The sequence below is a fragment of the Eleutherodactylus coqui genome, chromosome 4, assembly GCF_035609145.1.
Source record: "Eleutherodactylus coqui strain aEleCoq1 chromosome 4, aEleCoq1.hap1, whole genome shotgun sequence".
NCBI lineage: Eukaryota > Metazoa > Chordata > Amphibia > Anura > Eleutherodactylidae > Eleutherodactylus > Eleutherodactylus coqui.
The window spans coordinates 53307151-53332784 of NC_089840.1; the positions used below are offsets into that span (position 1 = coordinate 53307151).

The following is a 25634-nucleotide window of genomic DNA, read 5'->3' on the forward strand; positions in this document are numbered from 1 at the left end:
AAGTATGTGTAATGACCACTTCTGTAAATTGTTCCATTATGTTTAATTGAAAGTTATATTTTAAGTAATCACATACAAATTCAGAAGGTTTTGTCATATAATACTGTGTTTGTTTTGCTGGTAAAGAACAATAGTCAGTGGAGGGTTCATGTCTTTATTGATATGGAATATTAGCAACTGATAACTGGCTGCCACATTGTTTAGGATCAGTTATTACTTTTCACTCATAAAAGTAATTTAAATAATGTGTTGAACCAACAGAAAAAAATGTAAAGGTTGTCAGAGTTCGGATGATTTGGAAGAAAATAACCAGGAGGGTGCAATGTCCAGACGTAGGAAGGAGAGATGAGAGCAATGACCCAAGAATCAGGTTCATTTACTCTGGAAGGTGGTCAAGATTCAGCCATGTCCCAGGAATGATTGGAATGAGAATGTCAGGTCATATGTTGACCACGTCGATGGCTGGAGGTACAGTAGGTTATTAGCTCATCCTCACTGGAAGGTAGACAGAGCTTCTACGTCACGAACCTCCACCGCATTTATTTCTGGAAGCTGCATCTCAACCTCAGTATCTAGAACATAAAGAAATGAGGCCAAATCCTACAGTGATATGAAAAAGTAAGTGCCCCCATATATTTATCAGTACCATTAAGACCAACATTAGAATCTGGTGCAACAGATCGGATGTAATGAGGAAACCTGGGTAGAATGTTCTTATGTATTATTGCAAAATCTCAGTGAAACACCTTACCAGAGTAGGCTGCCCCGGCAAGATCAGCCGAAGAACACAAGATGCTTCACCTGGAAACCGACAGGAATCTTTCACCACTACTGAGGTCACGGAGTAGAAGGGAGCAATTAGAGAAAGGGGTACACATGGCATCTACATGGTGGAGAGGGAGGGCAGGAGGCAACCACTACTGTCCAGGAAGAACATTAGTGGAAAGCTAAATTACCCATGAATCCCTGGGACACAGCAGGAATTATCTAACAATGTGCTTTGGACAGGTGAGTTATGTGGGCAAAATATGGCATCCTGAGCAACTTTTGGCACTATTGGGGCTTTATTTGATTTTAAGTGGTCCATATCAGACTCTATAAATCTACAATATGAATCTATGTAGGCAATAAGGTATTGACTTAATAATAGAATAAAGCATTATAAATGGTCTAACTATAATATTGGCATTTTACAGCACTGTGCAACCGTTTTAGGCAGGTGTAAAAAAAATGCTGCATCCAAAAAAAGCCGTAAGAAAGCTTTCAAAAATAGAAGTGTTAATAGTTTATTTTTGTCAATGAACAAAATGCAAAGTGAATGAACAAAAGAGAAGTGTAAATCAAATCAATATTTGGTGTGATCACCCTTGCAGCTGTTCTGAGATCCGCACCTTGCTTTCAGGCCAGACCAGGATTTAGCAGTGTGTCTGCCTTTCCTGGGGCTGAGGGGTGTGGTGTCGGGTGAGTGATGTCAGTTCTCATCTGTCTCTAAGTGGCCCTGCCCTATATATTCTGTTCTTGTATTGACCTCAGTGTTGGTCAATTTCAGTTGCTCCTGGATTGCTGGTGAGGAGCACTGCCAGGCTCTGGAGCTCCATACCTTTGCTATAGACTACAGCACCAGCTACTTACCGCAGTTTATTTCCGTGCACTGTTCTGTTGTGTGTTCAGGGCTCCCTGGTAGGGATTTGTTAGTGGCCTAAGCACGAGTGTGGGCTGGCACCTATCAGAGCGGTCGGCCTGCCAATTAGGCAGGGTTCTCCCCCGTGGTAGGGTTTTTCAGGGAAAGGTTTTTCCTTAGTTTCTGTTTGTATTTCCATTGCACGGTCATGCTTATTGGTTGTGCTTATTCTTTTATTTGTGTATACCGCACGTCCAGTTAGGACCAACACTTTGTCTTTGGAATAGCATAAATACTTCTAGATATACTTGCACACAGTTTTTGAAGGAACTCAGGAGGGAGGTTGTTCCAAAACTCTTGGAGAACTAACCACAGATCTATGGATTCAGCTTTGCTCAAAACCTTCTGTCTCTTCATGTAATTCCAGACTGACTCCATAATGTTGGGATAAGGGCTCTGTGGGGCCATATCATCACTTCCAGGATTCCTTGTTCTTCTTTACTCTGATGATAGTTCTTAATGACATTGGCTGTATGTTTGGGGTCATTGTACTGCTGCAGAACAAATTTGGAGCTACCGTATTTTTCGCCTTATAAGACACACCCCCGTTTTAGAACGGGAAAATAGGGGAAAAAATCATTACTCACCTCCCCCGGCGTTCTGCGGAGCTGCTGCAGGCTGTCGCTCCCTCCTGGTCCCCGGCAGAGCATTGCTTTCTGGATGCAGTGCTTGAAATCCCCGTCTCCAGAAAGCTATTACTGTGATTGGCTAACACACGCCGTCAGCCAATCACAGCCATTCAATGACATCATTGAATGGCTGTGATTGGCTGAAGGCGCACGTGTTTTAGCCAATCACAGCCATTCAATGATGTTACTTCACAGTATTAGCTTTCTGGAGGCAGGGATTTCAAGCCCCGCGTCCAGAAAGCAATGCTCTGCCGGGGACCAGGAGGGAGCGACAGCCTAAAGCAGCACCGCAGAATGCCGGGGGAGGTGAGTAATATATTTTTTTTTTTTTGACAGAAGAGAAATCTTCTAACTGATCGCACATTTGTTCGTGCGATCGCGAATTTAACGCGCAATCGCGCTAAATAAATCGCGTCCGCACGTTAAATTCACGATCGCGCTAAAAATGGCGATCGGAACGAATTTTCGGCACATTCGCTTTATAAGACGCAGGAACTTTTCCCCCCCCGCTTTGGAGTCTTATAAAGCGAAAAATGCGGTAAGTAGATTTCTTCTATTTTTTAAACAATTCTTACTTTGCAGCATTTTTGCCAGACCTGGCTAAAAATTGGCACAGTACTGTATCATCAAATCCTTAAAAGGCTATACACATCATGTATTCTTGGACTTCTATCTATGACATCCTGTGCTATCATCGTATGCATCATCTTACTAATGAAATAATGTGCCTCTCTTTTCAGCTGGCAAAACTGCATGAACTTATTTAGACAGAACTGCATTGTTTCCCATATAGATCTACATAAAATTCTGAGAGAGGAGAGAAAAGGAGGAGTTCAGAGAATCATAGAATGGTAAAGCTGTAGAGGACCTCCAGGGTCATCGGGTGCAACCCCCTGCTCAATGCAGGATTCACTAAGTCATTCCAGACAGATGTCTGTTTAACCTATGTTTAAAGACTTCCATTGAAGGTAAACTCACCACCTCCTGTGGCAACCGGTTCGACTCATTGATCACCCTCACTGTCAGAAAGTTTTTACTAATAATTAATTTGTGTCTCCCCCTTTCAGTTTCATCCCATTGCTTCCACTCTTTCATTTTGCAAATGAGTGTATTGGCTGTAAGAAACAGCTGGCACCCACATTATATGGAATGGGATCGACTCCCGATCTCCCTCCAAAGAAACACTGAACTCCAGGACATATAAATACGTTCTCCAGCGTTTAGGGATTAAAGGGGATGTAAGACACTCATGTTTTATCACTCACCCTTACGATGGGTGATAAAACGCTAATCGGCAAGGAGGGGGTGGTGTCTCAGCCCTGAGACACTCACTGATCCCTAATCATAGAGTGGTGGAGTTGGAAGGAACCTGCAGGGTCATCGGGTTCAACCCTGTGCTCAATGCAGGATTCACTAAATCATCCCAAACAGATGTCTGTCCAGCCTATGTCGGAAAACTTCCTTTGAAGGAGAACTCACCACCTCCCATGTCAACCTGTTCTGCTCAATGATCACCCTGACTGTCAACAAGTTTTGTGTAATATGTAATCTGTGTCACCTCCCTTTCAGTTTCATACCATTACTTCTTGTGTATAGTCTTTCCTTGTGCAAATGAGAATAGGGCTGGTCCTTCTGCAATGTGAAAACCCTTCAGATATTTGTAGACAGCTATTGAGTCTCCTCCAAGCCTTCTTTTTTGCAAGCTAAATATTCCCAGATCCTTTAACCGTTCCTCTCCCTGATCCTATAACCGTTCCTCATAGGACATGGTTTGCAGAACACTCACCATCCTGGTAGCTCTTATCTGAACTTACTCGTTTGTTTATGTCTTTTTTAAATTCGGGTGCCCAGAACTGGACACAGTATAGCAGATGAGGTCTGACTAAGAAAGAGTAGGGGGGATAATTACCTCATGTAAGCTGGACTCGATGCTTCCCTTAATACATCCCAGAATTATATTTGCCTTTTTTGCTGCTGCATCACACTGTTGACTCATGTTCAGTTTGTGATCTATTAGTATACCCAGGTCTTTTTCACATATGCTGCTACTTAGCCTAATTTCTCAAATTCTGTATGTGCTTTTTTGGTTTTCTTCCTTATCTAGATTTATAAAAATGTTGAACACCACTGGGCCCGGGACAGTGCCTTTTAGTACCCTACTTGACACATTCTTCCAATTGGATGTGCAGCCATTTATAGCCAATCTAAGTACGATCACTCAGCTAGTTGGGAATCCACCTAACAGTTGCCTTGTCGATTCTATATTCCAGGATGGTATGAAGGACTTTGTCAAATACTTTACTAAAAACAAGATATACTATATCCACCACCATTTCCTGATCAACCCAGTCCAGGATTCTGTCATAAATCCTCCTCCCTTTGAAATAATTTACTCTGACTTCTCCTGTCTTCAACCTCACATATTCTGACTTCTCGTACCTATGATATTACTTGAACAGCTCCATTCAGCTTTTTTTCGGTTGTTGCTCCTGTGGATCTCAGTGTATGTGACGCTGTATTTCCCATCACCTGGAATTACATTATTCAGACTTGTTACTCATTACATTCATTATTATAAGCATTAGCATCATCACCCTCCGACTACATCAAGGCCTTTGACTGCATTGACCATGAAAAGCTATGGCATGCCCTATAAGGCTGGGTTCCCACACAGCGTATTCCCGGCATAAATGTTTGGCGCCAGCGAAAAACTGTGAGATTTCCGCCAGGAAAGCGCTGCTTCAAAACCCGCGGGTTTTGGAGCGTCTTGGCCGCATGCTTTTCCAATGCAGCCGGCGCTCCCATAGAGAAGAGCGCGGCCGCAACGGAATTAAAAAAAGAATGGATATTCTGCGGCCAGGGAATCCACGCCGCAATGCCAGTTTTGCCGCGACGGATTCGCCGTTCCGCGTGGATGAGATTTCTGAGAAATCTCGTCCACAAGGCCAGCTAATCCAGGGATTACCGGCCGTAGGCAGACTTGCCACGGCAAAATTCCGGACGGAATTTCCCCGGCAAATCCGCCCTGTGTAAACCCAGCCTTAAAGCTGGGTACATCAGCGCATTTAGTCAAGCTGATAAAATCACTTTATACTAATCAAGAAGCCACTGTAAGAACACAGTATGTGGACACAGATTGGTTTTGGATTGGCAAAGGGCTGTATCCTCTCACCCTTCTTGTTTAACCCCTTAAGGACCAGGCTGTTTATAGGGATTTTACTCATGTGGTGGTTTTACTGCCCTATTCTTTTTGCCCTAAATTGTTTTTGCTGCATTTTTTTTCCATGACATATAGGGCTATTTTTTTAATATCTTTTTCACTGACTTTTTTTTTCATTTTTTTGTTTTATTGGGGGTAAAAAGCTAAAAAAATGATTTAACATTTATAGTTTTTTTTTTAATTAGTATATTTATGCTAAAATAAAGTATAGGAATGGGTTCTTCATTTTGTTTCGGATGTTTTGATGTATTATATGTATGGTTTTGGATTAGGGCTTTTACCCACTAGAGTTTTTTTTAACACTGTGATATTGCTGCGCTTTTTTCAATGGGACTTTTTAATGTTAAAATCGCATCATACAAAAATCGCAAAAGCACAAACTTGCAATGCAACATTAACGTTAAAAAGTCCCATTGAAAAAAATGCAGCGATATTGCAATGTTAAAAAAAACGCTACTGGGTAAAAATGTTTACAGGGCGCATATAGCGACGGTTTTGGTTGGCGTCTGCTTTGGGTTACTTTCTTATGTATATATTGTTGTTCTGTAATTTTTTTACTCATGTATGTAACTATTTTTGTTACTATCTATGTCCCCCATGACATCATACAAGACCCCTGGGGGACATTCACATGTTTTGGGTTTTTTTTAATTTTACATTTTTCTACTGTAGCTGGAGCATCCATAGAAGCCCCAGTTACAGAGAGAAACATCCCCTGTTGTGACATTAGTCACTGGCAGAGCTCACCAGGGTCTTCTCGGACCCTGCAGCTCTGCTGTGCCAGAGGTCACCTGATCGTCACTGACTGCCAGCTTGTATAGTGGAAGAAAGATTTCCACTTTCACTTGTTAGTACATATCGCTCATTGACTACTGTGTACTAAACAAAGGAGGAGGCAGAAAGGGTTAAAACCCACTTCTCCCTCCTCCGGGTTATCAGCTGTAACTAACAGCTGACAACCCGTCCTGCTTCTGATTGATTGCAGAAACAGCAGGCTTTAATTCCTGTCGTAATTTTACATACGGCTGGGCTTCAAGCCCGGGACCAAGTGTCAAAAATTTACAGTGCTTGGTCCTTAATGGGTTAACCTATATGTGTAAGTGATCATGCAGAAAATGGACCTAGATAAATTGGACACCGGACTGAAAATAGGTGGCAGAAACATCAACAATCTCCTTTATGTGGATGACATAACTCTGCTTGCAACAGCAGAAGCAGGTCTGAAGCAGCTTATATGTAAGATTAAAACTCAAAGCGAGAAATGAGCCTTTACCTGAAGACAAAAATTATGACAACTGCAAAAAATGGCCAAATTCAAATCAAAATTGACAATGAGGCCATAGAATGCGTGCGAGACATCATCTACCTTAGTTCCAAAAATTTAGAATCTATGCCAGAGATAAAACGTAAGATAGCATTGGAGCGAAACGTGATGCTAAACTTGAGCAAAATCTGGAAAAGTAGGGATATTGGCATCGCAACTAAATGCAGGATAGTGCAAACCATCGTTTTTCCTATGGCCGCCTGTAGACGGCCGGGTCTGATCCTGCTGCGAGAATTCTCCCAGAGGGATGCAGTCCTGTGTCCCTGCAGAGGCCTGCGGCTCACCCATTCCCGGCGTCTTCTCTCTGCGCTGTGTGCCGCCCGCCGCACAGCCGGCACATGCGCAGAGAGGAGCCGGCCTGACATCGCTGACATTTCTGTGTGGGCCTCTGCGAGACGCGCACAGAAATAGGACATGCCATGATTTGTTTTCTGCGTGTGATTTCATACGGACAAATCGCATCCGTCTCCCTAGGATTGCGTTTTCTAATGCAATCCTATGGCAACAGCCACGGGCGGAAATTCTGCGGGAAATCCCAACGCAGAATTGCCGCCCGTGTGCAGGGGGACTATAGCCATATATAAATGTGAAAGCTGGACTGTGAAAAAAGCTGAAAGCTGAAGATTGATGCGTTCGAGCCGCGGTGCTACCGAAAGGCTGCTGCGTATGCCCTGGACAGCAAGAGTTACAAACAGAAAAGCCCTGAATTGTATAAGATCCGATATATCACTGGAGGGCAAGATGACCAGATTCAGACTCACAAATTTTGGCCATTTGATGCGCTAAGAAAACATTTTTTGATGCTTGAACAGATTAGTTGCATTGCAATCAGAATAAAGAAAAAAACACACACTTTAGCGCTCCGTTGAACTGTGTCAATACATGTAAAGGTCTTACTTGTTAGGGGGTGCCTGGACTCCTGGCACCCCTCACATCCAGAAAAGCAGAAAATCCAATTGAGAAAGGCGTATTCATTAACCAGGCAGCTACGGTCTTGGTCTTCCTTTTAACCTGCGCCCAGGTTTTCCTTATTGCTGCACTCAAGCTCCACTCCACTCGCTCACAGGACAATCACTGTGATTGACACCCCCTAACAAGTAAGACCTTTACATGTATTGACACAGTTCAACGGAGCGCTAAAATGTGTGTTTTTTTCTTTATTCTGATTGCATATTCTTTCCTCCTCAAACGCATTGTTTGGAGTCGCCTTCCAGCTGCTCTCCCTCCGGGATGTCCTAGGACCGTTGATTCTGATTTTACCACACTTTGATACAAGAGGCTCACGTGGATCAACAAGCTGACCGATTCCTAGTACGTAGGACCGGTTCAGTTGCGGTGAGTCCCCCCCTACACCAGTCCTTTCTTCACTATTTTCCATACACCATTGGAGCGCCGCTTCTGACCTATATTGTTTTATAGATCAGTTGCATTGTCATTATCATAACCACCATATTAGCCATCATCACATCATGATCCTCTAAACCATGTAGTAGATCATATGAGAGGAAACTCTTAATCTGACAGAATTTTACAGCTTCCATTCATTGGATAGGATCAGCTGCAGGAAAAGTACCCCAGAGTTAGGCTAGGTGCACACCAGCCTTAAGGGCGAGTTTTACCCGAGAGACTCGGATGCAACTCCCATCCGTTACCACACGGACACCAGTCCATGTGCCGTCCAATATAGGCTGCACAATGACAGACGTTGGCAATTCCTATTTGTTATCAATGAAACACACAGGAATAGGACATACCTTGTGTATAGCCCCATAGGCTATAATGGGGCCGTGTGAACCCGAAATACACAAGTTTGCCAAAGTATGACAAACTTGATGACAAATGGATTCAAGGAGATATCCTGATTTTACATCTATAATGTTTTTCTGACTATATATTTAGAATTAGGCACTGGCTATAGCAGCCATTGTTAAGTAAAGGTGAGGTGAGTCTGTGACAATTTCAAAGTGGTTGTCAGCAGTAATGGATGAATAGCTATCACTGTAGTATAACGTCTCATGGATGTCTGGTCAAGTAAAACATTGTACTAGTGACATCAGGGATAAGTAATAATATAACAGAGGTACTGCGTAAAGTAAGTTAAGTTATCATTAGAGATGAGCGAACGTACTTGTCCGAGCTTGATACTCGTTCGAGTATTAGCGTGTTCGAGATGCTCGTTACTAGAGGCGAGCACCACGCGATGTTCGAATTACTTTCACTTTCATCTCTGAGACGTTAGCGCGCTTTTCTGGCCAATAGAAAGACAGGGAAGGCATTACAACTTCCCCCTGCGACGTTCAAGCCCTATACCACCCCCCTGCAGTGAGTGGCTGGCGAGATCAGGTGTCACCCGAGTATATAAATCGGCCCCTCCCGCGGCTCGCCACAGATGCATTCTGACATAGCTCAGGGAAAGTGCTGTCTTGCTGGAGCTGCTATAGGGAGAGTGTTAGGAGTGATTTTAGGCTTCAAGAACCCCAAAGGTCCTTCTTAGGGCCACATCTGACTGTGTGCAGTACTGTTGAGGCTGCTTTTTGCAGTGTTGCACTTTTTTTTTTTTTTTTTTGTATATCGGCCGTGCAGAGCATTGCGTCCTCAGTCTGCAGTAATTTTACATAGTATAGGGCCAGTAGTGCTGAGGCAGGGACAGTGAAAAAGGTGAAAGACATATACTGTCTATATAGGCAGTGGGCTTTTCCAAAAAAATTTGGGACAAAAAAATCTATTTGGGCTGCCTGTGACCGTCCTGAGTGTACTGTGTCTCTGCTGGGGGTAGTTGTCCTAATTAATACGCAGCCAGCTAAGTGTTACAGCAGGCTTGCGGAAAATTCTTTCCTGGCTCTGCGTTGCCCGTTACATCACTGCTGTCATCCTGTCCAGAGGGAAACAGTCTGCAGTAATGTTACATAGTATAGGGCAAGTAGTGGTGAGGCAGGGACAGTGAAAAAGGTGAAAGACGTATACTGTCTATATAGGCAGTGGGCTTTTCCCAAAAAATTTGGGAAAAAACATTCTATTTGGGCTGCCTGTGACTGTCCTGAGTGTACTGCGTCTCTGCTGGGGGTAGTAGTCCTAATTAATACGCAGCCAGCTAAGTGTTACAGCAGGCTTGCGCAAAATTCTTTCCTGGCTCTGCGTTGCCCGTTACATCACCGCTGTCATCCTGTCCAGAGGGAAACAGTCTGCAGTAATTTTACATAGTATAGGGCCAGTAGTGCTGAGGCAGGGACAGTGAAAAAGGTGAAAGACATATACTGTCTATATAGGCAGTGGGCATTTCCCAAAAAATTTGGGGAAAAACATTCTATTTGGGCTGCCTGTGACCGTCCTAAGTGTACTGCGTCTCTGCTGGGGGTAGTAGTCCTAATTAATACGCAGCCAGCTAAGTGTTACAGCAGGCTTGCGTAAAATTCTTTCCTGGCTCTGCGTTGCCCGTTACATCACCGCTGTCATCCTGTCCAGAGGGAAACAGTCTGCAGTAATTTTACATAGTATAGGGCCAGTAGTGCTGAGGCAGGGACAGTGAAAAAGGTGAAAGACATATACTGTCTATATAGGCAGTGGGCTTTTCCCAAAAAATTTGGGACAAAAAAATCTATTTGGGCTGCCTGTGACCGTCCTGAGTGTACTGCGTCTCTGCTGGGGGTAGTAGTCCTAATTAATACGCAGCCAGCTAAGTGTTACAGCAGGCTTGCGCAAAATTCTTTCCTGGCTCTGCTGTGCGTTCCGTAAGCGAAGTCAGCCTCCAACCACAGGCCAAAAAGCAGCACATTTAATTACAGCGTTCTGTTTCTGCACTACTGGTAATACACCATGCTGAGGGGTAGGGGTAGGCCTAGAGGACGTGGATGCAGGCGAGGACGTGGAGGCCCAAGTCAGGGTGTGGGCACAGGCCGAGCTCCTGATCCAGGTGTATCGCAGCTGACTGCTGCGGGATTAGGAGAAAGGCACGTCTCTGGCGTCCCCACATTCATCTCACAATTAATGGGTCCACGCGGTAGACCTTTATTAGAAAATGAGCAGCGTGAACAGGTCCTGTCGTGGATGGCAGAAAGCGCATCCAGCAATCTATCGACCACCCAGAGTTCTGCGCCGTCCACTGCTGCAACTCTGAATCCTCTGGCTGCTGCTCCTCCTTCCTCCCAGCCTCCTCACTCCATTACAATGACACATTCTGAGGAGCAGGTAGACTCCCAGGAACTGTTGTCGGGCCCCTGCCCAGAATGGGCAGCAATAGTTCCTCTCCCACCGGAGGAGTTTGTCGTGACCGATGCCCAACCTTTGGAAAGTTCCCGGGGTCCGGGGGATGAGGCTGGGGACTTCCGGCAACTGTCTCAAGAGCTTTCAGTGGGTGAGGAGGACGATGACGATGAGACACAGTTGTCTATCACTCAGGTAGTAGTAATTGCAGTAAGTCCGAGGGAGGAGAGCACAGAGGATTCGGAGGAAGAGCAGCAGGACGATCAGGTGACTGACCCCACCTGGTTTGCTAAGCCTACTGAGGACAGGTCTTCAGAGGGGGAGGCAAGTGCAGCAGCAGGGCAGGTTGGAAGAGCCAGTGCGGTGGCCAGGGGTAGAGGCAGGGCCAGACCGAATAATCCACCAACTGTTTCCCAAAGCGCCCCCTCGCGCCATGCCACCCTGCAGAGGCCGAGGTGCTCAAAGGTCTGGCAGTTTTTCACTGAGAGTGCAGACGACCGACGAACAGTGGTGTGCAACCTTTGTCGTGCCAAGATCAGCCGGGAAGCCACCACCAACAGCATGCGCAGACATATGATGGCCAAGCACCCCACAAGGTGGGACGAAGGCCGTTCACCGCCTCCGGTTTGCACCACTGCCTCTCCCCCTGTGCCCCAACCTGCCACTGAGATCCAACCCCCCTCTCAGGACACAGGCACTACCGTCTCCTGGCCTGCACCCACACCCTCCGCTGTCCTCGGCCCCATCCACCAATGTCTCTCAGCGCACCGTCCAGCCGTCGCTAGCGCAAGTGTTTGAGCGCAAGCGCAAGTACGCCGCCACGCACCTGCACGCTCAAGCGTTAAACGTGCACATAGCCAAAATAATCAGCCTGGAGATGCTGCCGTATAGGCTTGTGGAAATGGCGGCTTTCAAAAGCATGATGGCGGCGGCCCCGCGCTACTCGGTTCCCAGTCGCCACTACTTTTCCCGATGTGCCGTCCCAGCCCTGCACGACCACGTCTCCCGCAACATTGTACGCGCCCTCACCAACGCGGTTACTGCCAAGGTCCACTTAACAACGGACACGTGGACAAGCACAGGCGGGCGGGGCCACTATATCTCCCTGACGGCACATTGGGTGAATTTAGTGGAGGCTGGGACAGAGTCAGAGCCTGGGACCACTCACATCCTACCCACCCCCAGAATTGCGGGCCCCAGCTCGGTGGTGGTATCTGCGGCGGTGTATGCTTCCTCCACTAAACCACCCTCCTCCTCCTGGCCCATGTCTTTAATTTGGTGGTTCAGCGCTTTCTGAAAAGCTACCCATGCTTGTCAGACCTGCTCGGAAAGGTGCGCCGGCTCTGCGAACGTTTCCGCAAGTCCCACACGGACGCTGCCACCCTGCGCACCCTGCAGCATTGGTTTCATCTGCCAGTGCACCGACTGCTGTGCGACGTGCCCACACGGTGGAACTCTACGCTCCACTTGTTGGCCAGGCTCTATGAGCAGCGTAGAGCTATAGTGAAATACCAACTCCAACATGGGCGGCGCAGTGGGAGTCAGCCTCCTCAATTCTTTACAGAAGAGTGGGCCTGGTTGGCAGACATCTGCCAGGTCCTTGGAAACTTTCAGGAGTCTACCCAGATGGTGAGCGGCGATGCTGCAATCATTAGCGTCACCATTCCTCTGCTGTGCCTCTTGAGAAGTTCCCTGCAAAGCATAAAGGCAGACGCTTTGCGCTCGGAAACGGAGGCGGGGGAAGACAGTATGTCGCTGGATAGTCAGAGCACCCTCCTGTCTATATCTCAGCGCGTTGAGGAGGAGGAGGAGGAGGTGGAGGAGCATGAGGAGGAGGGGGAAGAGACAGCTTGGCCAACTGCTGAGGGTACCCATGCTGCTTGCCTGTCATCCTTTCAGCGTGTGTGGCCTGAGGAGGAGGAGGATCCTGAAAGTGATCTTCCTAGTGAGGACAGCCATGTGTTGCGTACAGGTACCCTGGCACACATGGCTGACTTCATGTTAGGATGCCTTTCTCATGACCCTCGCGTTACACGCATTCTGGCCACTATGGATTACTGGGTGTACACACTGCTCGACCCACGGTATAAGGAGAACCTTTCCACTCTCATACCCGAAGAGGAAAGGGGTTCGAGAGTGATGCTATACCACAGGACCCTGGCGGACAAGCTGATGGTAAAATTCCCATCCGACAGCGCTAGTGGCAGAAGGCGCAGTTCCAAGGGCCAGGTAGCAGGGGAGGCACGGAGATCAGGCAGCATGTACAGCACAGGCAGGGGAACACTCTCTAAGGCCTTTGACAGCTTTCTGGCTCCCCAGCAAGACTGTGTCACCACTCCCCAGTCAAGGCTGAGTCGGCGGGAGCACTGTAAAAGGATGGTGAGGGAGTACGTAGCCGATCGCACGACCGTCCTCCGTGACGCCTCTGCCACCTACAACTACTGGGTGTCGAAGCTGGACACATGGCCTGAACTCGCGCTCTATGCCCTAGAGGTGCTTGCTTGTCCTGTGGCTAGCGTCTTGTCAGAGAGGGTGTTTAGTGCAGCTGGGGGAATCATCACGGATAAGCATACCCGCCTGTCAACCGACAGTGCCGACAGGCTTACACTCATAAAGATGAACAAAGCCTGGATTTCCCCAGACTTTTCTTCTCCACCAGCGGACAGCAGCGATACCTAAACAATATGTAGCCTGCACCCGCGGATGGAAGCATCGTTCTCTATCACCATAAAAAACGGGGACCTTTTAGCTTCATCAATCTCTGTATAATATTCATCCTCCTCCTCCTTCTCCTCCTCCTGAAACCTCATGTAATCACGCCGAATGGGCAATTTTTCTTAGGCCCACAAGGCTCAGTCATATAATTTTTGTAAACAATTTTTATACGTTTCAATGCTCATTAAAGCGTTGAAACGCACCTGAACCAATTTTTATTTTAACTGGGCTGCCTCCAGGCCTAGTTACAAATTAAGCCAAATTAACCAAAGCGATTAATGGGTTTCACCTGCCCTCTTGGTTGGGCATGGGCAATTTTTCTGATGTACATTAGTACTGTTGGTACACCAATTTTTTGGGGCCCTCGCCTACAGTGTAATCCAATTAATTTTTTGCCCACCTGCATTAAAGCTGACGTTACATCAGCTGTGCTGGGCACTGCAATGGGATATATTTATGTACCGCCGGTGGCTTCCTAGCACCCACCCATGCTGTCGGTCCACACGGAGTTGTAACTGCATGTGTCCACTTCTAAAGAACCCCAGTCTGACTGGGGCATGCAGTGTGGGCCGAAGCCCACCTGCATTTAACATGACATTACCTCAGCTGTGATGGGCAATGCAATTGGATATATTTATGTACCGCCGGTGGGTTCCAGGGAGCCACCCATGCTGTCAGTCCACACGGAGTTGTAACTGCATGTGTCCACTTCTAAAGAACCCCAGTCTGACTGGGGCATGCAGTGTGGGCCGAAGCCCACCTGCATTAAACATGACATTACCTCAGCTGTGCTGGGCACTGCAATGGGATATATTTATGTACCGCCGGTGGCTTCCTGGCACCCACCCATGCTGTCGGTCCACACGGAGTTGTAACTGCATGTGTCCACTTCTAAAGAACCCCAGTCTGACTGGGGCATGCAGTGTGGGCCGAAGCCCACCTGCATTTAACATGACATTACCTCAGCTGTGATGGGCAATGCAATGGGATATATTTATGTACCGCCGGTGGGTTCCAGGGAGCCACCCATGCTGTCAGTCCACACGGAGTTGTAACTGCATGTGTCCACTTCTAAAGAACCCCAGTCTGACTGGGGCATGCAGTGTGGGCCGAAGCCCACCTGCATTAAACATGACATTACCTCAGCTGTGCTGGGCACTGCAATGGGATATATTTTTGTACCGCCGGTGGCTTCCTGGCACCCACCCATGCTGTCGGTCCACACGGAGTTGTAACTGCATGTGTCCACTTCTAAAGAACCCCAGTCTGACTGGGGCATGAGGTGTGCGCCGAAGCCCACCTGCATTAAGCATGACATTACCTCAGCTGTGCTGGGCACTGCAATGGGATATATTTATGTACCGCCGGTGGGTTCCAGGGAGCCACCCATGCTGTGGGTCCACAGGGACTTCACAATAGGGAGTTGTACCTGCCTGTGTCTATGAATTAAAAACCCCGGTCAGGTTGGGGCATGCAGTGTGGGACGAAGCCCACCTGCATTTAATCTGACGTTAGCTCTGCTGTCCAGGGCACTGCAATGGGATACATTTATGTACAGCCGGTGGGTTCCAGGGAGCCACCCATGCTGTGGGTGCACACGGAATTCCCATTGCGGAGTTGTACCTGCCTGTGACTATTTATAAAAAACCGTGGTCTGACTGGGGCATGCAGACACCTTGACAGAATGAATAGTGTGTGGCACATAGGTTCCCCATTGCTATGCCCACGTGTGCAGCTCCTGATGGAGGTGGCACAGGATTGGATTTCTCATTGCTTCTGTACAGCATTGTGGGCTATCGCCCCGCCCCTTTTAAAGAGGGTCGCTGCCTAGCCATGCCAACCCTCTGCAGTGTGTGCCTGCGGTTCCTCCTCATGGCAGACGCACTTATAAATAGACATGAGGGTGGTGTGGCATGAGGGCAGCTGAAGGCTGCGCAGGGACAATTTGGTGTGCGCTGTGGACACTGGGTCGTGCAGGGGGCGGGGGTTGGGCAGCATGTAACCCAGGAGAAGTGGCAGCGGAGTGTCATGCAGGCAGTGATTGTGCTTTGTTGGAGGTAGTGTGGTGCTTAGCTAAGGTATGCATTGCTAATGAGGGCTTTTCAGAAGTAAAAATTGTTGGGGGGGGTCCCACTCTTGCCGCTATTGTGGCTTAATAGTGGGACCTGGGTACTTGAGATGCAGCCCAACATGTAGCCCCTCGCCTGCCCTATCCGTTTCTGTGTCGTTCCCATCACTTTCTTGAATTGCCCAGATTTTCACAAATGGAAACCTTAGAGAGCATCGGCGATATACAAAAATGCTCGGGTCGCCCATTGACTTCAATGGGGATCGTTATTCGAAACGAACCCTCGAGCATCGCGAAAATTTCGTCCCGACTAACGAGCACCCGAGCATTTTGGTGCTCGCTCATCTCTAGTTATCATCTCATATCAGGACATACAACTCAGAGATGTTAAGTTTGATCCCTCCTCAACAGACATACAATGACTACTACTTTCATTCACATGACATGGATGGAATTTGCTGGAGACTAGAACACCCGGAGATAGCATTTCAGAATTCTGCACGTTGAGTAGAGTCACATTCTACACTCTCCATGTGATGTCTTGGTCGCAGTTACCTGCTGTCTTCTGATTTCTCAATTTCCACAGGAATCTTCCCACAGTAATGACAATGATTACACCCAGGCAGGATACAGTTATCACACCAATGAAGATGACGAAGTATACCGACAGACTCTGACTTTTGGTGGCCTCGACCTCTGAAACTGAATCATAAAAATTGGTGAAGTGTAGCTCCCATACCATATAACATTATTTCTAGCTGCTGCTTTTCTCCTGGAAATTCAGCGGAATGGAAATCCCACATATCCAAATCAATATTCCCAGGTTCCAGATAAGTGGTTCTGCCCAGTTATAGACTTAGTATGCACTGTAGGAGTAGGACAAGGGATTAACAACTGCACTGAGTTCATTTTTTCCTTCAACTGTGGTTGCCTGAGATGAAAAAAAACATACCTGATCCATTGCAGGTCTAGCAATGCCAAAGCTTCAATTTCCAACTCGGTTCCACCACATGGCTGATGCAGAGACAAAGAAAAGGGCCGGCATTGCCGTTAATATGGGCCAGCCAGCCCCCAGCAATGATGTCGCAGACAACAAGAGGGGAAGAAGAAGCGACACTGCATGACCTAATGCTGGAACCAGGCTGGAAGTGGAGGTACCAGAACTGCTAGACCTATACTGGATCATGTACGTTTTTTCCCTCCTTGGCAACCCTTTTAAATGTCTTAAAAGGGATTTCCAAAATTTAGAAAAAATTGCCCCATTTTAAGGTAGGTAAATGGTTATTACTCATCCTCTCACATTTCCTCTCTCCAGTACCCCTGACCCGGTTCCTTGAACTTGTTCCTAACTGTTGTGACCTGGGTTGCCTGACTATGCTCCTGGCTACTGTTTCTGTATTGCATGCCCAACTCTACTCCATCACTGTTGGCAAATCCTGGATTTGTCTGAATTCTCTCCTGACCACTGGAACTAAATCATATATCTACCACAGCTGCATCACTATTTTTGTTTTGTATTACGTAACTTCATTACTTCTAATTCTAGTTACATGTTATTGGACTTGCGGCTGGTCACCTTAGTGCGGCATGCTAGAGGGCGCTACGGATGGTGAGAGTGGCAGTACGTAACTTGGATCATGGTGGTTATCACCAACACTTTCCTGAACCAATAGCACCTGCAGCAGGTTGAAATGGGTGTTTATGCTTTTTACTGTAAATGATAATCGTGACGCCAGTGCTGTGTAGCACAATGATGTAATAGTAGCAATGATGCAGAAGCAGAGAGTAAGGCTGAATCAATAGTGTTCACTTTTACTAACAATTGTAGATATTCACTGATTTTATAAAAGTACATTTGCATGGAGACCAGTAAACAGCAGTATATTTGTATACAAGCAGAAATGGTGCAAGACTACAGACTGTGGAGAGATTTAATATTAATCCACTGACTGTGGGCCCAATTGGATTTTTCAAATAGGGAAGAGCAGTGTTTACATGCAGAAGTAGTCTTTGTGCACAGGGCGACCTGTGAGCTGCTCTCCAGCCTTCTTGTTTGAGTACAGGGACTGACACCCCTTTTCTAGACTAGGTGCTAAGTAGCACTTTCATTCATTGCTCCGGATTCGGATTTGGTTGCTCCAGGTCCTGAGGCTTGGCTGAGGACTCTGGATACCTTCTGACCTACTTTACACGCTTCTAATCCACTTTTCCCACTCTGTTTGGGTATTATGTCTTTTCTCACTATAACTCTCCAGTAATAAGATCGCTTATGGGATCTTCTGTCGCCACTCTGGCAGTAGCAGGCGTCTCCGCAATCACTTGCTTGTAGCTTAGGCCACTCTCACAGATGCGCTTTTTACTGCGATTACTGCGGCACGATAATAACGGTACAATGCTTCTATTGATTTCAACGGGGCCTCACAGACCTGCGCTCGAACGCATCGTTTTCTAACAATGCAATTTTCAAGCACTGCCTGCTCTATTTTGGCACATTTTTGCAATTTTTAATACAGCTCATCAATCATCCATCAGAAAAATGGAGTGCGTTAAAAAAAAGCTGTCAAACGAAGATGAAAATCACGGTAAAATACTGCGATCAAAACTGCGGCATTTTACTGACACTGTGTGTGAGAGTGGCTTTAGGCTGCTTGCAGGATTCACTTTTAAGGCCCAAAGTCCAACCCTGCCTGTGGCCGAGGACACTGCTAACCTATCTTTTGCTTACCTATTTGGGTCTTCCATTTTCAGATATGTGCGGAGTCTATCATACCCTGTAGCTGGGCAGACTTGCTTACTCATCAGTGGCACTGCTATAACCCATTCCTGGACCTGAAGTAAGTGCGCAAACTACCTCAGTTTCTCATTCTGGGTCAGTACTAGAGATGAGCGAACGTACTCGGTAAGGGCGATTTCGCAATCGAGCACCGCGATTTTCGAGTACTTCACTACTCGGGTGAAAAGTACTCGGGTGCGCTGTGGGGTTGCAGAGGGGAGTGGGGGGTAGCAGCGGGGAACAGGGGGGAGCCCTCTCTCCCTCTCCCCCCCCCACTCCCCGCTGCAACCCCCCGCTCACCCACAGCACACCCGAGTACTTTTCAGCCTAAGCCTAAGCCCTCAGCTACCACCAAAAATGGAACAGATCTGCAGAAGTTTAATCTTTATACTTTCTGTAAAATTTCTACAAGACTATGATTCAGTCTTATATGAATGGATTTGAATTGCGGATTCTGCAATCACCGTCCACGCAGAAGATCGGTACTATAACGTGGCTATTGAAAGACATGTATTTTTGAATTTTCGTTCAGACTGGGTATGAATCGAGTATTGGATGAGCAGAAGAAAAGTCGCAGAATGCTCTATTTTAGGGTGGATTCTGCACAAATGGCCGCCATTGAAGTCAATGGATGCATGTGTCCCACAGCCCATAAGGAATGAAAATTGCGTATCAGCAGTGGAATGGCTCGGAACTAGCAATAAAAATATATAGAAAAGCCTGGCTAGACACGAGGGAGAAAATTCGAATGAATTTCCACCTGGACGGATGCCTGTGCAATGTTCTAATGTCAATCCCTGATTCCCTACTTGCGAGTTTTCTTGTGCGTGGATGATACGCTGTACATCCGTCCGGAGAATTGCATGCATTCGCGATCTTCTGCGACCATTTGTAATTACTTTACATGATGGATCGCAGGTCTTCCGCTGCAGATATCCGCATACGGAGTCTGACCCATTTGTGTGAGCCCAGCCTCAGGATCCTGCAGAACATGCTGCAAACTGACAGTGATGGCAAGATTATCTCATACATAGGGTGGGGTCATCTGTGTTGGGGATACCGGTTTCCTGCTCAGTTCAGTGAGCAGGAAAAGGGAATCCCCATGGCCAAATGGCTTCGTCTGAGAATGGAACCAAAGAGCATCAAACAGACTCCATTGAGTATAAAGGGGTCCACCCACTTTCCACCTAGTTGCCCAGCTTGTGAACAATAGAAAAAGCGCTGTATGCATTGAATGAGGTTCGATAGTCACACACTGACAAGGGTGCCCCTGATGCCCCCAAGTCACATAGGGACAAGGAAAGACATCAATATACCTTGGAAAATGGAAGAATGTCATCTGGAGTGATGAGTCCCATTATCTGCTGAACCATACGGATGGCTAGTGTAAACAGCAAGAAACCATATCCCACAGATGTACCGTTGGGGTTCTATAGGCCAGTGGAGGTGGTGTCATTGTCTGGGGAGTGTTTTCTTGCCATAGCCTAGCACCATTGGTTGTTATACCACAGTCCTTGAATGGTGAAGTTTAATGTTTCAGGGAAAAGGAACTGGTAGGATTGCAGACTGTGTGCGCTGAAGAGGATACATTGTACGATGGAATGAATGAATGAATCTTACCATTCACATATAGGAGGATATCAGTATGGTGGATAGGAAGCGAGGAAGCGTTAAAGACCGATGCCGAGTACATGCCTTCATCTGCTTTTTGTACATGCTTCAAGAAGAAGCTGCCATTACTGAAGACGTGAGACCTCTCATTACAGCCAAGGATGCAATTCCCCATGATAACATTCCCTACGGTCTCTCCTCCCTTCCTCCATTGAACATGTTTAGGGTGATAAGTTGCTCTGTTTTCCAGGCTGATGTCAAACATATAATCTGCAAAGACATCTAAATAGAATATGTTAATAAATGCTGAGGGATTGCATTGTATGTACTGTAGGCTCAATAAACTGCAGTTATTATACATGGAGCCAATGCATATGAATCTCAACTCTTGTTGATGAGATATGGGGCCCTCTGATGAAGGGAAGGGCCACATTTGGCACCAGTTCACACCCCTACTGCTCTGATTCACTGAATTGGATGCAGATGATGAACATAAACATACGTATGAAAAAAAGTCTAAAAAAAAAATGAGCTAAAATGTTCTAGTGGAAATTTCTACAACACGATCCAATCTTGTCTGTTCCCGGAGTGATGGCTGAATGTACTGCGCTGTCTATGGCTAGTGGAACACTAAGCCTTCAGATACCTACCTACAACCTGCAGGCTGATCTCAGCACGGTGGATGTGGATTCCAGATGCATTAAACACATCGGCCATGTATGGTCCCTCGTCTTCTCTCTGTACACTGCTCAGGAGGAGACTCCCATTGGGAAGCACAGAAGACGTCTCACTACAGCCGTAAGTACATTGTCCACCACGAATTCTTCCCAGCAGCTTATTCCCTTTCTTCCACGACACTTGGAAAGGGAGGTCCTGGGTCTGAAGACCAAGTGGAATCAAAAGTGACTTTCCAAAATCTCTTGAGTTCAACAATGATCTGGTATTTGGTAGATCTGGTAGATACACAAAAAACAGGTTGATCATAGCGTCTGGAGACTTGACACCAGTCTATATATATTTGCGTACACATGAGTGTAGCATTTTTGCGTGCTTATCAGCACACTTTACATTACTTTTTGCATCCGCAAGACATGTTTATATGCATGCGGCAAACTAAAATGCACCAATTGAAATGGCTAATTAGCCTTAATGAGTTCCAGATATGTTCTTTTTCTAGCAGAATTCTGCAGTGTTTTATGCATCTCCTTGCATATTATGCACTCATTTGCGCACCCCTATTGACTTTCATGGGGACCTTTGGTGCGCAAATACGCAGAAAAATAGGGTATCCTGTACTTTTTTGCACGGCCAGGGAGGGGGGCAAACAAGGTGCGCAGGAGCGCCATGCTGAAGTGCACAATTTAGTCATGGCCTCTCTGAGGCTATGTGAGGGATGCCCCACCTCCCCAAGAGTGGTGCAAGCAGTGACATGAATAGCGCATCACCGCTCAGAAGAGCAGCTCCACTATTAGGGAAATAGTGAGGTCTTTGGCCAAGCCCCTGTCCGCTGCACTAAGCATGGGAGTTTTTTAGCACCATACGTGCCAAATATAAAAGGGTCTGTGCTGACTCACAAGCAGCACAGAGAGTACTAGTGAGAGACGCAGAAGCAGAGAGTGCAGAGTCAGCAGCACCAGCGGGCCTAATATTTCATGGAGGTGACCATTTGGAAAGGCTTTAGAGTGGGCAGTCTCTCCATGCTGGGGCAGATGCCCACGAAAAGAAAGACCAAAGGGTCCCTGCGTCCCTGGGGGCCAAAGATGGTGACCTGGCCACATTCCTGGGGTGAAGCACCCTTCCTGCATCACCAGACATCATAGTGACAATGCCGAAGATGAGCACCAGATATCGTATAAAATCCTTGGCCATGGTGGGCATAAATGGCTCACAGGACTCTAATAAGATGCTAGTGTAATGGGTTAAATAATGGCGCCATGTTAGGGTTATGGTAATTGAGGAAATATTATATGCAGTGTGATGTTATAATGTTATGTATAAAGGGTTAATGATAACTGTAATGAACTTGATGTGATGTAATCAAAATACTAACTACAACTTGTCCGTCTGTGCGTGAGTAGTGAGTGGGTTTGTGAGTGACTTACATGCTTCGCCCCTGATCACATGGTGGTGATATTATCACAGGTCCTGTACGCACACGGCTGCTGTCCTGCTAGGTGTTTGCTAGTATTCCATAGAGGGGGTTTGTAGTCTGCCCATAATCTGCACAAGGATACAGGACCTCTGATGACGTCACCATCATGTGATTACAAGTGGAGCATGTAAGTCATTTACTCGGGATGAGCATCACCATCATGTAATCAGGAGGGAGCATGACGGTGACATCATCACAGGTCCTTCATCTCCACTGCTGTGCTGCTTCTAATCCCTGTATTGGATGAACAATGTATGCAGCAGTGCTGTGTGTGTGAGATGTGCATGTAGCAGAGCTGTATATGATGTACATGAAGCAGAGCTGTGTTCGTGACATGCATGTAGTAGAGCTGTGTGGCGCATTACGCCACTAGAAAAACTGGTACTATAATTTCCTAATAATTACTAGTAGAATGTAATAATGATGAGGTGTAATGGTGCAGATAGGCATATGGCATAGACTGTATATGGAATCGAGTAATGTAATGTGGGAATGAGACCTCTGGATTTTAGTACATTCAAGACATGTGACACATTCAGTAGGTAAGAACGCTGCTCCTACGGGGCCTTTGAGGTTGAGGCCTTTGGCCATAAAGAATGATGATTATGTTTGTAGCAGTTATGCTGCAAGTAATAAGATGTAGAATGATGCTGATAAAATATGAAGAACACCATGTGCCTTACTGCTGCCAGGAGGAACCGATGAGGAACCAATGTAAATGTTGGTGAGAGACGCCGCGTGGTGAAAATGTTTATTTACTGTTGCTTTAAAGGGGTTGTCCCGCGCCAAAACGGGGTTTTGTTTTTTTTTCAACAGCCCCCCCGTTTGGCGCGAGACAACCCCGATGCAGGGGTTAAACAAGAACACCGGACAGCGCTTACCTGAATCCCCGCGCTCCGGTGACTTCTTACTTACCTGCTGAAGATGGCCGCCGGGATCTTCTCCCTCGGTGGACCGCAGGGCTTCTGTGCGGTCCATTGCCGATTCCAGCCTCCTGATTGGCTGGAATCGGCACGTGACGGGGCGGAGCTACACGGAGCTACACGGAGCCCCATTGAGAAAAGAAGAAGACCGGACTGCGCAAGCGCGTCTAATCTGGCGATTAGACGCTGAAAATTAGACGGCTCCATGGAAACGAGGACGCTAGCAACGGAACAGGTAAGTGAAAAATTTCTGATAACTTCTGTATGGTTCATAATTAATGCACAATGTACATTACAAAGTGCATTAATATGGCCATACAGAAGTGTATAGACCCACTTTGTTTCGCGGGACAACCCCTTTAAGCGTACTATTACTTTAAGTGAGCGTTTATGCAACCCATTTTCATTACGCAGCGCTAAAATACACAACCCCTCCCATGGAGCGCCATACTGTTTATTATGCAACTATTCAGTAAAGTTATCTTTTTTAAGAATAGAATGTCACCTCTGTCTTTCTTTGTTATCGCCACGCCATCCTGAATCTGTGTCACACCACCAACAGCAACCGGCTACATCAACTTATCACCATTATGGGTATTGAATATGTCAGTAATATTGTTAATGTCACATTGTAGCCAGTGGACATGGCCATAACTCAAGGCTACAACCACCAGCTCACCCCTAGGGGTCACAGGGGTAACAATTGTGACCCGGCCCTTTAGCAAACGCCATATGCCGGAGGGTAGAGCCGCTACCTGGGGAGCCAGCAGCCAATTACAGGCTGCAAACTTCCCGGGCACGTGCTCCTCCGATCCACTGAGAGACTGTAGTTGTGATTAGTCACAACTAGAGATGAGCGAGTATACTAGCTAAGGCACATTACTCGAGAGAGTAGTGCCTTAGCCGAGTATCTCCCCGCTCGTCTCTAAAGATTCGGGGGCCGGCGGGGAGCGGCGGGGGACAGCGGGGAGGAACGGAGGGGAGATCTCTCTCTCCCTCTCCCCCCCCCCCCCCCCCGCTCCCCCCTGCTCCCCGCCGCAACTCACCTGTCACTGGCGCCGGCCCCCGAATCTTTAGAGACGAGCGGGGAGATACTCAGCTAAGGCACTACTCACTCGAGTAATGTGCCTTAACAAGTATACTCGCTCATCTCTAGTCACAACTGCATTCTGTCAGTGCACTGCTAGGCACGTGATTGGTCCGGCCAGCAATGGCTGATAGCAGAAGAGTAGAGCGGAGACAGTGGACCATGCGATAAAGTGAGGTATGTACTGCATGTAATCTTGTATGTATAGTTGGTATGAGTTATACCAGCTGTACATATATAATTATATACAGGGGATATCAGGTTATACCAGCGTTGTCCATATCACTATATACAGGACATGTATGTACATCTCCTGTATATAGTGATATGGAGCATGCTGGTATAACCTGGTATATCACTATATACAGGATGTATAGCTTATAGCAGCTGTACATATATAATTATATACAGTAGATACCCAGATTAGGGTGCTTTCACATCTGCATTGGGGATTCCACTTTTCTGCTCCATTCAGGAAGCAGGAAAGGGGAATCCCTACAGCCGAACAGATCTGTGTCTGGATGGAACCGAACAGCACCGGATGGAAACGGACTACATTGATTATATTGGGGTCTCTATATTGGGGATGGAAACGGACTACATTGATTGTATTGGGGTCTCTCTGCTTTTCGCCCTTCTGCTAGGCTTTCGGACAGCAGAAAAAGCACTGCATACAGGGCTATTTCTTTAAGTATTTTGAGCCAGATCTGTGGCAGAACCTCCGACCGAAGTTTCTGATGCAGCTGTGAAATCGGCATTACTGCAGAATTGTCAGTATCACTGTATACAGGAGTTGACTATACATCTCCCTGTATATAGTGTAAATTTGTTTTGCAGCTGTAGGCAACACAGTTTAGATATGGGTACCCATACAGGTGGGGGGGGGGAGCAAGCTGAACTTTTGCACCCCGGCCCTAAGTCTTTAGTTACACCCGTTGCTACAACGGAGAGCCACATGTAACACCTGAGTCACTATTTGGGAGCACTGCATTAGGGGGTACAGGGGAATATTGGACATCTTAACCCATAAACTATCCATAAAGACTTGTCAGATAATAGACTCCATGTTGTGTCGGCTCAAGTTACAGTATTTCCCAGCTCTGTATTATATAATGACTCTTATGACACATACAGATGTTGAATGATGGTGCTTGCTCCCCAGTAAAGGTCCACTTACCACAGGACAGCAGGACGAGGCAGCATAGCATGAACATGGTCCTCCAAGGACAGACACAGTGACAATGAGAGACG

At 46.8% G+C, this 25634-nt stretch overlaps 1 protein-coding gene across 1 annotated transcript; it reads right to left on the reverse strand.

Annotated features, from left to right (window-relative positions):
* Positions 1-286: 286 nt before the first annotated feature.
* Positions 287-25634, reverse strand: LOC136624615 (uncharacterized). Its single transcript, XM_066598573.1, has 6 exons — positions 25561-25634; positions 20872-21174; positions 20231-20503; positions 16393-16539; positions 4750-4839; positions 287-572 (listed from the first exon to the last, which is right to left on the reverse strand). Exons 1-6 carry the CDS (start codon positions 25595-25597, stop codon positions 493-495), a joined length of 930 nt encoding a protein of 309 aa, XP_066454670.1. The 5' UTR covers positions 25598-25634; the 3' UTR covers positions 287-492.

What these genes read in the sequence shown, in the direction of transcription:
- LOC136624615 (XM_066598573.1), bottom strand. Translation starts at nt 25,597, where the DNA reads ATGTTCATGCTATGCTGCCTCGTCCTGCTGTCCTGTG. An exon ending in TATCCTCCTATATGTGAATG is followed by an intron (nt 16,540 to 20,230) that starts GTAAGATTCATT and finishes TTTATGATTCAG; the next exon opens with TTTCAGAGGTCGAGGCCACC. An exon ending in CTGTTCAAGTAATATCATAG is followed by an intron (nt 573 to 4,749) that starts GTACGAGAAGTC and finishes TTTATGTTCTAG; the next exon opens with ATACTGAGGTTGAGATGCAG.